The sequence below is a fragment of the Anolis carolinensis genome, chromosome 1 (assembly GCF_035594765.1).
Source record: "Anolis carolinensis isolate JA03-04 chromosome 1, rAnoCar3.1.pri, whole genome shotgun sequence".
In the NCBI taxonomy this organism is placed as follows: Eukaryota; Metazoa; Chordata; class Lepidosauria; order Squamata; family Dactyloidae; genus Anolis; species Anolis carolinensis.
The window spans coordinates 209,778,766-209,792,716 of NC_085841.1; the positions used below are offsets into that span (position 1 = coordinate 209,778,766).

Genomic DNA, 13,951 nt, shown 5'->3' on the forward strand with positions numbered 1-13,951 from the left:
TTGCTCTGTTTGTATATTTCACTCTGCTACCCATCATCCCCTGACATAAAACCTCAATTATTGTCAATTTCATTAAAGCATTATTATAAGCTGACACACTGAAATTGTTTATGTAGAAGATCTAAGACATAGATCTAAGATAAAGTGATGTTTTTACATGGAAAGTGTACTGAATTTATACATTTTTATGTTATTTCCCTGTTGAAAAAATGCAACACTTCAGTAAAATGTTATTTTAAATAAACTCTTATGCCTGGCAGGATTATTGTTAGAAAGAGATTCAGTACAAAGTAGACACAATTTAAATATATATTCTCAGATCTATACATTGTAGGGTTTTTAAATTTCTTAAAAACTAATCATAGCAACAGCATGAATGAAAATAGCACCCCTCCTTTCTGCTGAGCACAGAAATGTTGTTTTTTTATATTGTAACTCCCAGAATCCCCAGCTAGCAGTGTGGGAAGTTCATGGAGTTGTAGTCCAAAAAGGTAATGTTTCCAACTTCTCATATGAATGTAACATGAGACATAGTGGACTGAAAACAAAATAAGTTGGTTCAGCTCAGGTCACACTGAAGGACAAGTTAGCCATGTTACAGTATCCAAGGCAACTAACTTAAGAGCAACTAATTTATTCTATTATGACCTGGACAAAAATATTTGTACCACTAAAATGATCTTGTATGACCTACAACATTAGGTTGGGATATTATCTTCATAAATATTCCCCTACCATATTGTACAAACAGATAATTACTTAAGAAAGTTGGCCAACATCGTATTATATATATATAATATATATATGGAAGTGTGATCTTTTATGAGACCAACTTCTGGTTCTATGTAAAACTGAGAATAATACTGAAGCATTAAGGGAAATTCTGTATCAAGAAAAGAGTGATAATGACAGACTGAATGGAATTAACTATGCAGAAACAGACTGAGATATAGATAGACAGTAATTAAAAAAAAAAGGGGGGGGGGGAGAAAATAAAGAAAAAAGAAAGGGATTCTGTGCATTGTTTTCCAAAAGGTCTATTTCCCAAGTTTTAAACAAGAGTCAGTCAATCCCATGTTTTATGCCATTCCAAAGAGGAGATACATGTTGATCAAGATTGGGATGCCTTTTGTTGAAGCAGTGCAATATAAGGGCTAATCTACACCTACCCTAAAACCTGGGGCCAGTCTGGAGCAGAAATACGCTGGAATGGCTCTGGAGGCCATGGAGGTATTCAGATGGTTGTGGTGATGGGGAATGCAACCAGGCCAGCGAGGCCAAACCGATTCAACACAACTGGACTGTCACTTTCACCTTTCCTGTTGCCCCCATTGCTGCAGATTTCCACAGAGCTCCAGAGTGCTCCTGGATATCACTTCCTTCCTTTCTTTGGTTATGTGGATGTAGATGTCAGTAAAAACACCCGGTGATTACCAGGAGCTATCTGGTCATCTGCCAGAGCAATGGGAGCAATACAGGCCCAATTCACCTCCTTTTCCCTGCATTACTAAACAAAGGGAAAAGGCGGGTGGCAGTGCTGGCCCATTTGGACAGCAGACTAGTTTGCCTTGAAGTTGTTCTGCTGTCCACACCCTGCCCAAATGCAGAGCTACTCCAGAGTACTGACAAAACTCCAATGCATTTTCTGATTTAACTTAATGTGGGGTTAATCTGGTTCAATCTGCTTTACCCCACATTATGGAACCCCTGGTGGCGCAGCGGGTTAAACCATTGAGCTGCTGAACTCACTGACCAAAAGGTTGGAGGTTCAAATCTGGGGAGCAGAGTGAGCTCTCACTGTTAGCCCCAGCTTCTGCCAACCTAGCAGTTCGAAAACATGCATGTGTGAATAGATCAATAGGTACCACTCTGATGGGGAGGTAACGGCGCTCCATGCAGTCATGCCGGCCACATGACCTTGAAGGTGTCTATGGACAACACCGACTATTTGGCTTAAAAACGACTAGACTTAATGTCAAAGGAAAACCTTTACCTTTAGCCTGAGGACCTTTGTCCTTTGGATATCCAAGACTGTTTTCTGGTTCACTTTGTGTTATATGGCAGTTTAGACAAATCTAAAGAGTCCAGTTCATTTTTAAAACAAAATATGTCTAAAAACTAAAATAAAATGAAATACTTTCCATTAGTGTTTACCATTTTGAACTGACCTCTTGAGGGAAGCTAATCTGACTACCTTGTAATAGTCATTTAATTATGCAGTGAATGTTTTATTTATTCATTAAATAAACCCTAAAGGCATTTCCATGTTACCTTTTGTTCTAAAAGAGCACTAATATTTCAGTGTTTTAATCCTCTGTGAGCAATGGACTTTTGGCAGTTGCTTTATGGACTGCTGCTTAATTATATGGAATGTCTTATAGCCTGTTGCTGCTTTCTGAGATTTATTTTAATTGTTGATGCTTTATATTAATTTGGGGAACACAGAAACAAAGAATGTGTGACTCATAGGTTTTATAATTTCTTTCTAAAAATCAGACTTAGACAAAGAATTACTTGTAGATAGAAATTAATTTCCCTTCTGCTGTTCTGAGAAAATAGTTAAGTGTAATTCAAACCTTTGCAGATTGACTACAATATATCTTGGTAACCCATTTTGTTTCTAATGAGAGAGAAAAAACACCCCAACTCAAATGTATTTAATACAAAGAGCATATTGGGGATTTGAGGGCATTTAATTCAGTTGCTGATGAGAAATGTCATTGGAAGTTTGATGCTGTTTGAAATTGTTATCATGCCAGATTGACAAAACTAACTTGTTTTAACAAGGCAGTGCTGCCACCAACAGGATGAGTGTATAATTATTTAATAAACAGAGATCTGTATCTACGAAAACACCCACACAAAAAGTGCTAAAATGCAGATAAACAGACTGTGCAATCCTATCAAACCTTAGGAAAAAAATAACACTTTCCTATACCCTGAATCTTGTATTCATCTGCTCTCAGGTAAGGCACACTGAGTTCTAAGTAGTTCAATTTCTGACCCATCCTGCATGTGATTGGACTCAAATTTATACCTATACTGGGACTGGAAGGAGCTGGAGCCCAAAAATTTATAAAGGGCTATATTCTTTATTCAATGCTCTCTGAAAATCCAAGCGAGGGCTTCAGTTTAAACACAACATTTGGCATGTAAGGAAAACAGATGTGTGGGATTCCACCAGAACTAATGTCTTGCTTGAATCAGGTCTTTGGTTTATACATGCAGTATTGACTACTTAAACAGGGCAGAGGTTTAGGACTACCGTTCAGATTTAGGAGCCCCCGGTGGGGCAATAGGTTGAACCCTTGTGCTGGCAGGTCTGCTGACCAAAAGGTCGGCAGTTCGAATCTGGGGTGAACTCCCATCTGTCAGCTCCAGCTTCCCATGAGAGAATCCTCCCACTGGACAGTAAAACATCTGGGTGTCCCTGGGCAATATCCTTGCAGATGGCCAGAAGCAACTTGCTGTTTCTCAAGTCACTCCTCACACACACACACACACACACACACACACACACACACAAATGGCCAGAATGCTTGGAGCATAATCACAATATGCCAAGTAGGTTGGCTAAATGGAAATTTGAAGGCTGGAAGCTATACTTAAATATTACAAGAAGAGTGTTTATACACTCCCCCGTCTCTCATATTATACAGTCTGTTCACAAGTACCGATATGTCTTCAGATGATACTTCCGGTCTCTGATCATGTGAGGTGCCCGGGAGAGAATGGCAGTCCGTAATACCTTTCCAGCTCGGAGGATTTTTTCTGATGGAACCTTGAGGAGAGAGAGCAGACAAGAAGGTAGTCATGTTATTTTAAGCTTTCACCGTCTCCTGAAAGATAATGTTCTTTATAGTTCCCTCAACAATACCAGGAATATTATTAGGATAGTTTTTAATGTTACAGTGTAGTATATAAATTTGGCCTGCTTGGTCTGATCCAAGGTTATCTCCTCGGAACCTGAGGATATTACAACAGATCAGAGATTTGTGTGTACTCAGATGCTACCACAAGGTATTTGCACTTCTTAATTTCAAGAGGAAAACCCGACATTTCCAAGAGGTTGACAATGAAATAAATTCTGAATGGCAATTCTCTGTTTGAGCTGCTTTGCCTGAAATGAAAAATGAGAAGTGCACTACACATTCTTTTTCTCTGTGTTATGTTGTTGCTTTGGAGCCATCGGCCTGAATTCAAGCACTTTCCAAATGGAATGGACCACCATTCCTAATCATTGCGACCACTGGGCAAGTTTATAGATGATAAGAATTGTACTGACACATCAGGTTTAGGAAAGATTGGTGTGAGCTTGTTTATAAACGGTTCTGGCCCAAACTACTTGTCTGGACGTATCTCCTCCTATGAACCAACTAGGTTGTTGAGATCATCTGGAGAGGCCCTGCTCTCGGTCCCACCTGCCTCGCAGGCTTGGCTGTTGGGAACGAGGGACAGGGCCTTCTCGGTAGTGGCTCCCCAGCTATGGAATGCTCTCCCCAGTAGTATTCGACAAGCCCCGGCACTCCTAAGTTTTAGGAAAGCAGTCAAGACATGGCTGTGTACTCAAGCATTTGAGGAATAAATATCTGAGATGATATGGCAGAATCAAGGCGTACGCAAAAGGCGTCAGCGGATGAATCTAATTACTCATGCATTTTAATATTTTTTATAATTCATGTTTTTAATAGATTTAATATAATTTTTAATTGATTTTGGTATTGTTATTGTTTTATTGAACTGCCGTTGTTTATTGAATGTGTTTTTGGGACAATGGAATTGCCGACTGTTGTAAGCCGCCCTGAGTCCCTACGAGTGAGAAGGGCAGGGTAGAAAATGATGTAAATAAATAAATAAATAAAATCACAATTTCAGTGTGTCTTCAGCATTGATCTGAACTTTTTGGTATGACTACAGCAGGGATACTGAGCATCAACAGATATGGTGAGATTTCCATCATTCTCTGGGAGTTGTGAAATTATATAATTACTACCTGTGCCTGGCCACGCGTTGCTGTGGCGAAGTATGGTGGTATGGGAAATAAAGTATTGAGGAATTGGTGGTAGTTAAGGTAAAGGGTAAAGGTTTTCCCCTGATATTAAGTTGAGTCGTGTCTGACTTTGAGGGTTGGGGCTCATCTCCATTTCTAAGCCGAAGAGCTGGCGTTGTCCATAGACTCCTCCAAGGTCATGTGGCCGGCATGACTGCATGGAGCGCTGTTACCTTCCCGCCAGAGCAGTACCTATTCATCTACTCTCATTTGCATGTTTTTGGGGCTAACAGTGGGGGCTCTGTCCATGCCCCCGATTCAAACCTGAATGAATGCTGTAATTAGGGGAAATGATTAGCATGTAATGGCCTTGCAGCTTTAAAGCCTGGTGTTTCCTCCCTGAGTGAATTTTTTGTTGGGAGGTGTTAGCTGGCCCTGATTGTTTCGTATCTAGAATTCCCTTGTTTTAAGAGTGATGTTGTTTGCGATATTTTATGTGTTTCTACTGTCTGTGGCCCTCAGAAAACAGGATTTGCCAGACTTTGGTGATGGGAAGACTTTGTTGGGAGTTGTTAGCTGGCCCTGATTGTTTCCTGTGTGGAATTCCCCTGTTTTCAGAGTGTTGTTCTTTATTTAGTGTTCTGATTTTAGAGATTGTATTGTTCTGCTTTATGATACTGCAGTAATTTTTATATATTCAGATTTTAGTGTTTTTGAATACTTGGGGCCAGATTGTATTCATTTTCACGGTTCACAGCAACACATTAATAATAACAACAACAACAACAACAACAACAACTTTGGTAATACACACTGCTTCACTCCGTTGTCAGCTTCCTTTCTGGAAGAATTCTTTCTTGGGAGGTGTTAGCTGGCCCTGATTGTTTCCTTTGTGGAATTCCCAATTTCCCTGCTTTCAGAGTGTTGGTCTTTATTTACTGTCCTGGTTTTAGAAATTACATTGTTGTGTATTATTCTACCACAGTAATTATTTCATATTACAGTAGAATCTCACTTATCCAACATTCACTTATCCAATGTTCTGGATTATCCAACGCAGTCTGCCTTTTAGTAGTCAATGTTTTTGTAGTCAGTGTTTTAAATTCATTGTGATATTTTAGTGGTAAATTTGTAAATACAGTAATTACTACATAGCATTACTGCACATGGAACTACATTTTCTGTCAAATTTGTTGTCTAATATGATGTTTTGGTACTTAATTTGTATAATGATTACCTAATTTGATGTTTAATCAGCTTTTCCTGAACCCCTTCTTATTATCCAACATATTCACTTATCCAACAGGTTCTGCCGGCCTATTTATGTTGGATAAGTGAGACTCTACTGTATATTTATAATCTTATATTTTCTGCTTAGAACTGGATTATATGAGGCTCCTTCTACACAGCTGGATAAAATGCACACTGAAGTGGATTATATGACAGTGTGGAGTCAAGATAATCCAGTTCAAAGCAGATAATATAAGATTCTAAATGAGTTATATAGCTGTGTGGAAGGGCCTTGAGTCTACACTGCCATATAATCCAGTTAAAATCTGATAATCTGTATTTTATAGGCAGTGTGGAAGAGGCCTAAGTGCTCCGGGCTGTGGCGCAGGCTGGAGAGCAAGCAACCTGCAACCAGCTGCAATGAATCACTCTGACCAGGAGGTCATGAGTTCGAGGCCCGCTCGGAGCCTATGTTTGTCTTGTCTTTGTTCTATGTTAAAAGGCATTGAATGTTTGCCTATATGTGTGATGTGATCCTCCCTGAGTCCCCTTCGGGGTGAGAAGGGAGGAATATAAATGCTGTAAATAAATAAATAAATAAGTGAGGCCGAACTCTGCCTGTCCCCTGGGCTGAGTGGGTTGCTAGGAGACCAAGTGGGCAGAGCTTAGCCTTCTAAATGGCAGCAATTGGATAAAAACAATTATTTCTCTCCCTCTAATTAGGACTTTATTTTCTTTTCTTTTTGTTGTATCAACCTAGAGGCGTGGATGATGGGTTGTGTTGTCAAATTTTGAGGTTGGGGGGCCTTTAGTTTTGTTGTTTTGTTGGTCGCCAGGATTCCATCACTCTTTTATATATATAGACTGTACTAAGAAATTAAAATTTATCTCATTAACATATGCGGATCCATAAATAAAAGTAACAAGCCTCATATCCAGAGCTAGGTAGATCAAAGAAGGGATACAGAGGAAATAACTCACTGTATCTAACAAAAAAAGATACATCAAATCAAACTTAATGGTAAACCAATACAATTTCTATTAGCAATAAGATTCTGACCATACTATTCTACTTGCAACTTCCAGTACCGTAATTCAATGTAACTTTTCAGGAATTCTCAATTTGTACTTGCAGTTAGCATGACATTTATAATTGGAAGTTTCTTAATAGAGATGAGAAATGACTTACATAAATCTACAATGAACAGTGGTAAAGCCATCAGGCAAATAATTTAATCTGCATTACATATACTTCATGCACTAGAGTATTTGTTCAGTTCCAAATCAGAACTGGTTCAGCTGTTCACACACAAACATCAAAGTGTGTTTTTTCCTAACATGAGGTAGAATTGGGATAGGCAATTTTACCCTGTATCTTAACTTTGTTTGGATGCCCAGGAGCAACTTCTGGTCAAACTTGGGGCGGGGGGGGGGGGGGACTGGCCCAACATGATGGTAATTGTAGTTAATAAAGGATTTGCTGTATATTTCCAAAAAGGAAGAGGACAGACAGAGATCGTCAGCCTTCTCTGCCAAAGGGGTTCCCAAGACCATCAGAAATATCTGTTTTCGGATGGTCTTTGGTGACCCCTCTGACACCCCCCTCACAACCCCCCCAGGGGTCCCAACCCCTAGGTTGAGAAACATTGCTATACAAGGCCGTAGCCAGAAAAAAAATTCGGGGGGGGGGGGTTAAAACTTTTTTTAGCAAATCATGAAGAGTAGTTCGATAACACAACAACATTTTTATTACAGTCAAAGACCCTTATTGCTCCCTAAATGGCATAAGATACAAGGTATGCAAGGTTAGTAAGGCCAAAAATAGCCAAAACTGATTAAAACACACGATGTGGGTGGAATTAACAGCAGATAAAACTGATAAAACCAGGATTAAAACTTATAACCAGCATTTAAGATAGCAATGACCTAGGTAAAAGACTACAAAGGGTAACAGGCATGTTCTATCGTGCCATAACATAAATACTTTAAAGGCAGAGGAATTGACTTTAACAACATTCTGCCTCTGGCTGCAACTCTACTGCCTTCCCTCCCTTCCCTAACGCTGGTGGGTGAGTAACAAGGGAAAGAAGACTTTAAAAGCTCTAAAACCACCCTGGAGTAAGAAGAAGGTAGAGGAACAACATTCTGCCTCTGGCTGCAGCCCAACATCCATGTTCCCCCACCTGGCGGCGGTGCTCATGGTGTTGGCCAGTGGCATGGTTGTATGAAACATCGAGCAGCTGTGGTCGGGGTGCATGGAGGCTGGCCAGGAGTGCTTCGGGAACACTGGGGCTCTCTGAAGCAGTGTGTCTGGTGGGGCGTGGATGGCATTGGTGCTCCAAGGGTGCCCTAGCTTTGTGTTTGCGATGGGTCGCAGCAGTGGAGGAGCCCATCGAGAGCGTGGGCAACCTTGCTCAGGGTGGGCTGGTGGTGTGGAAAGTTTCAAGGACGCTGTTCCACCACCCTGGTTGTTGAATTACTGCTGCCAGACTCCTCGCTACTGCATTGTTGCCACCTTGTGACTGTTGTGAGAGCCAGGCCCTCGGTGGTTAGTTGAGTTAGCTGGGTGGAACTGGCAGTTGTGAAGAGGGACCCCTCTGTGCCTGCCTTGTTATCATCACTGCCTTGCTACTATTACTACCGATATCGGACCTGGCCACAGCCATTATACTACTGCTGTAGCAATGTGGTAAGCTAGACTGTAAGCACCTTATCTAACAACCTGTAAGCACTTTATTAGACAAAACTGCAGTCCTCCAAGCATTTTATGAACTCTATCAACTGACTATTCTAGTATGCACTTATTGTACAATATTGCCGCCTATTAAGTATTCTGCTGGACTGGCACTTTTGAGCACTGTAGCACTTTACTGGAAGAACTTTGATTGATGTACTTGAGGAACTGAGTTGAACCACCTTATCTTACATACCACTGAATCCCTGCTGACCCGAAAAACTGCTTGTAAATTAAGTATTAGACTATAGGTCGAGCACTGATGCACTTTAGTTTTATATGTGCTGCCATATTTAACACCTGTTATGAGTTTGAACTGTGCTATTAATTAAGGCATTAATTTTAAGGGGCAGGGAAGGTGGGTAGCGCACTTGAGCACTTTACTAAAGGCTGCAGAAGAATCCTTCCCTTTATTTGGCACGTATCACTTTAGACTTATAAGGATAGAAGAGAGAGAGGTACAGAACCTCTTATATATAGAGGCCCTAAAGAAGTGGAAGGAGGAAGCGGTATTATAAGATATTGCTTATACTTAACAACTAGTATTATCGCTGTGATGGACCATGGGGGGGGGGGGGCATGCATTGGCCAGGTGGCCCCTATTGAAGTAATTCAAGGGACGGGGGAGATACGGGAAAGGGAGGCATAATTTAATTCGGCCTAGGGAAAGAAGGACAGTTCTTGTAGATCTAAAACAGCCTCCTGACATAGGAAATTTGGGTGCCCAGGCTAGCGGTCCCTCCAATCTAAAGGTGGCGCTGCTGAATGCCAGGTCTGTCAGCGGAAAATCAGCGATTATCCAAGATCTTTTCCTGGATGAGCGGGCAGACCTGGCGTGCATAACGGAGACCTGGTTGGACGAGGCTGGGGGGGGGGGGGCTAATCTCACCCAGCTTTGTCCACCAGGTTACACCGTGCAGCACCAACCAAGGTCTGGAGGGTGGGGAGGGGGGTTGCATTAGTCTATAAGGATATCCCCCTGACCAGGTGCCCCATCCCGCAGTCAACCTTGTTTGAATGTGCCCATCTGAGGGTAGGTGGCCGGGACAGTTTAGGGATTCTGTTAGTGTATCAACCACCCCGCTGCACTACAGTCTCCCTGCCTGAGCTAGTCGGGGTGGTCCCAGGCCTGGCATTGGAGTCTCAACGGCTAATAGTGCTGGGAGACTTCAATGTCCATGCCAAGACCACTCTCTCTGGGGCGGCTCAGGTCTTAATTGCCACCATGGCAACCATGGGGCTGTCTCAATTAGTATTTAGCCCAACTCACAGAGCAGGGCACACACTTGACTTGGTTTTCTGCCAGGGATAGGAGGAAGGTGGCTGTGTGGAGGAACTCACCATCGTTCCGTTGCCATGGACTGACCATCACCTGATGAGATTTGACTTGCTGCGCCCCCTAACCTCTGCAGGGGTGGCGGACCTATTAAAATGGTCTGCCCCAGGAGACTGATGGATCCAGATGGATTCCTGACGGCTCTTGGGGAGTTTCCCACTACTTCGGCTGGTGATTCTGTCGATGCTCTGGTCACTTTCTGGAACAAGGAGACACAATTGCTCTGGAACATCTCTCAAGTACCCGAGCTAAACCATCTTCTAGGTTTACCGAGGAGCTGGCAGCGATGAAGCGAAAGAAGAGGGAACTAGAGAGCATGTGGCTTTTAGAGCCGGACGAGCCAAATCGAACATGGCTATGTTCCTAGCTCAGGGCATATGCCATGGCAATAGATGCTGCAAAGAACTCCTTCTATGCAGCTAATAATGCATCTGCAAAGAACCGTCTGGAGGAGCTGTTCCAAGTGGTCAGAGGTTTGTTATATCCCGTCTCCCAAGATGGGATCCCTGACAACTTGGCAACCCGCTGTGAAGCATTTTCTCGGTTCTTTGCGGACAAAGTCGCTTTGATCCGTTCTAGCTTTGACACCATGTTAACAGCAGTCTCCGAGGATTTTGATGGATTTGTTTCAATTTGTGCAATCTGAGGATGTAAACAAGGTGCTTGGAGAGGTGAGGGCTACCACATGCATCCTAGACCCCTGCCCATCCTGGCTGCTGAGACAAGCCAGAGAGGGATTGGCCGAGTGGGTGAAGGTGGTGGTGAATGCCTCCCTTCGGGAAGGCATATTTCCAGCGAGCCTCAAATTGGCTGTGATCAAACCGCTGTTGAAGAAGCCATCACTGGATCCCACTCAATTGGATAACCTTTGGCCTATTTCCAATCTCCCCTTTTTGGGCAAGGTCGTGGAATGTGTGGTGGCTGCACAACTCCAGGCATTCTTGGTAGACACTGATTATCTAGATCTGGTGCAGTCTGGCTTCAGGCCGGGGCATGGTACCAAGACAGCTTTGGTCGCCTTAGTAGATGATCTACGCTGCGAGCTGGACAGGGGGAGTGTGTCCCTGATGGTTCCGCTGGACCTCTCAGCAACCTTCAATATGGTATCCTTCTGGGACGCCTCATGGGAATGGGACTTGGAGGTACTGTGTTGCTCATTCCTGGAGGGTCGGTCCCAGATGGTGTCACTGGGGGACTCCGGCCGCACAACCTTTGTCTTGTGGGGTGCCGCAGGGCCCTGTATTGTCCCCCATGTTATTTAACATATACATGAAGCCGCTGGGAGAGATCATCCAGAGTTTCGGGGTTTGGTGTCATCTGTACACAGACGATGTCCAGCTCTGTCACTTCTTTCCACCTGTCACTAAGGAGGCTGTCCAGGTCCTGGACTGGTGCTTGGCTGCTGTGTCGGACTGGAACAAATTGCAACTGAATCCAGACAAGACAGAGGTCTTCCTGGTCAGTCATAAGGCTGAACAGGGTATAGGGTTGCAACCTGTGTTGGATGGGGTCGCACCCCCCCCCCCCCAAAGACACAGGTTCGCAGTCTGGGGGTTCTTCTGGACTCATCGCTGAGCCTGGAACCCCAGGTCTCGGCGGAGGCCAGGGGAGCCTTCACACAACTGAGACTTGTGCACCAGCTGCGCCCATACCTTGGGAAGCCGGACTTGGCCACGGTGGTCCATGCTCTTGTTACATCCCGTTTGGACTACTGCAACGCTCTCTACGTGGGGTTGCCTTTGAAGACAGCCTGGAAGCTCCAACTAGTACAAGGGGCAGTAGCCAGATTAATAACTGGAGCAGCATACAGGGGGCATACCACCCCCCTGCTAAGCCAGCTCCACTGGCTGCCGATATGCGACCAAGCCCAATTCAAAGTGCTGGTTTTGACCTATAAAGCCGTAAACAGTTCTGGCCCAAACTACTTGTCCGAATGTATCTCCTCCTATGTGAGCCAGCAAGATCCCTAAGATCATCTGGTGAGGCCCTGCTCTTGATTCCACCTGCCTCGCAGGCCCGGCTGGTGGGAATGAGGGACAGGGCCTTCTCGGTAGTGGCTCCCTGGCTGTGGAATGCCCTCCCCAGTAGTGTTAGCCCCGACTGTCCTAGGTTTTAGGAAAGCAGTGAAGACTATGTGCTTAAGTGTTCGAGGAGTAAATATTTGAGGTGATATGGCTTGAATCAACACGTACGCGAAAGGTGTCAGTGGACGAATCTAACTACATATGCATTTTAAAATTTTATAATTCATGTTTTATTAGAGTTTAATAGAGTTTTTAATTGATGTGGTATTGTTGTAATGTTTATTGATTTTGTTATTGTTTTATTGAATGTGTTCTGGGCAATGTAAATTGCTGACGGTTGTAAGCTGCCCTAAGTCCCTATGGGTGAGAAGGGTGGGGTAAAAGTGATGTAAATAAATAAATAATAAATAAATTATATGGTTTAAAGTATATTTTATATAGACTTCATTAAATTAAATTTCTATTTTAGTTACAAAGTTTCAAGTCTTAAAATAACTGAAAATGAGTGTTAATTGCTAATTTATAGTTACAAAAGAATACCACAATGTTTGTTAGAAACACTTGAAAACTGTGTCAATACACAGGCTCTATTGATAAACTTCGGTGGACACTCAAGAGTGCAAGTCCAGACAGTCTTTCTTGGCTCTTTGTGCTACTTCTGTATGTTTTCAAATGTTTAAGGGTTGAAAACAACCTTTCATTTGTAGTTGTTGACACTGGCAATGTTGCAGAAATCTCAAGAAGTTTCTTCACATTCGGAAAAAACTGTCCATCACAGACAAGATATGCTTCTAGTGCATTTGATGGTTTTTCTGCAGGTACAATCTTTTTCCATTTTCTACACCACATGTCAAATTCTAATTTTGTATTTGCTGATCTGAAAAATGATTACCATTTTTTTCCCTTTATTTTTTCCTCTTGCCAGAGATACGAATGCCAGCCTTTGCATAGTTCAAACCCTTCCAGATTCAGAATTTTCTTATTTTTTAACAATCCCTAATCCAAATTAAATTACAAACCTCGTAATAGATTTTTATGTCCGGCATACCAAAGACTCCTCTTTTCCTATCATCCGTTAGATTTTTCATTTTTATTCGGGGTTTTTTCCCTTGCCATATAAAGTTACTTAAGTCTTTGTTCCATTCTTTAAAATTCCTCTGTGATCTTTGGGCAAGCATTAAAAAAGGAATAGCAGCTTCGGCAGGTTTTTTTTTAACTTGAAAATTTTCGGGGGGGGGGGTTGAACCCCTACACACACACCCTCCCTGCTACAGGCCTGCTGCTATAGTATTATTACTATAGCAGTATGGAGAATATCTCTGGACTAGTTGCCCCACTATAAATTATTTCAGTGCATCTATGCCGGTTGCACATCTGTTGCCTGTTATCTCTGTAATGGTTTTAACTAGACAAAGTGGATGTGATGCTCTATGAAAGATGTCTGAAAAATAAATTTTCAAACGAAAGAAATGAAAAAAGTTGATAAAAACAAAGATGAATATAATTTTAAGGGAAGAAAGAAAAATGAACATACTGAAGCAAAACAAATTGTTTGAAGTCTGAAATGATATAATCAGAGTCATAGGGCAATTCTCCAAGTGATTATGGAAACCATGAACAGCAATGAATGACAACTA

At 42.5% G+C, this 13,951-nt stretch overlaps 1 protein-coding gene across 2 annotated transcripts in view; it reads right to left on the reverse strand.

Moving 5' to 3' along the window:
- rapgef4 (Rap guanine nucleotide exchange factor 4) overlaps nt 1-13,951 on the reverse strand; it is a 249,649-nt gene that overhangs the window by 93,669 nt on the left and 142,029 nt on the right. For both annotated transcript variants that reach the window (XM_062969187.1, XM_062969188.1), the window contains one exon: nt 3,675-3,781. In XM_062969187.1, the coding sequence (XP_062825257.1) occupies nt 3,675-3,781 (107 nt within the window). The remainder of the gene's footprint in view (nt 1-3,674; nt 3,782-13,951) is intronic.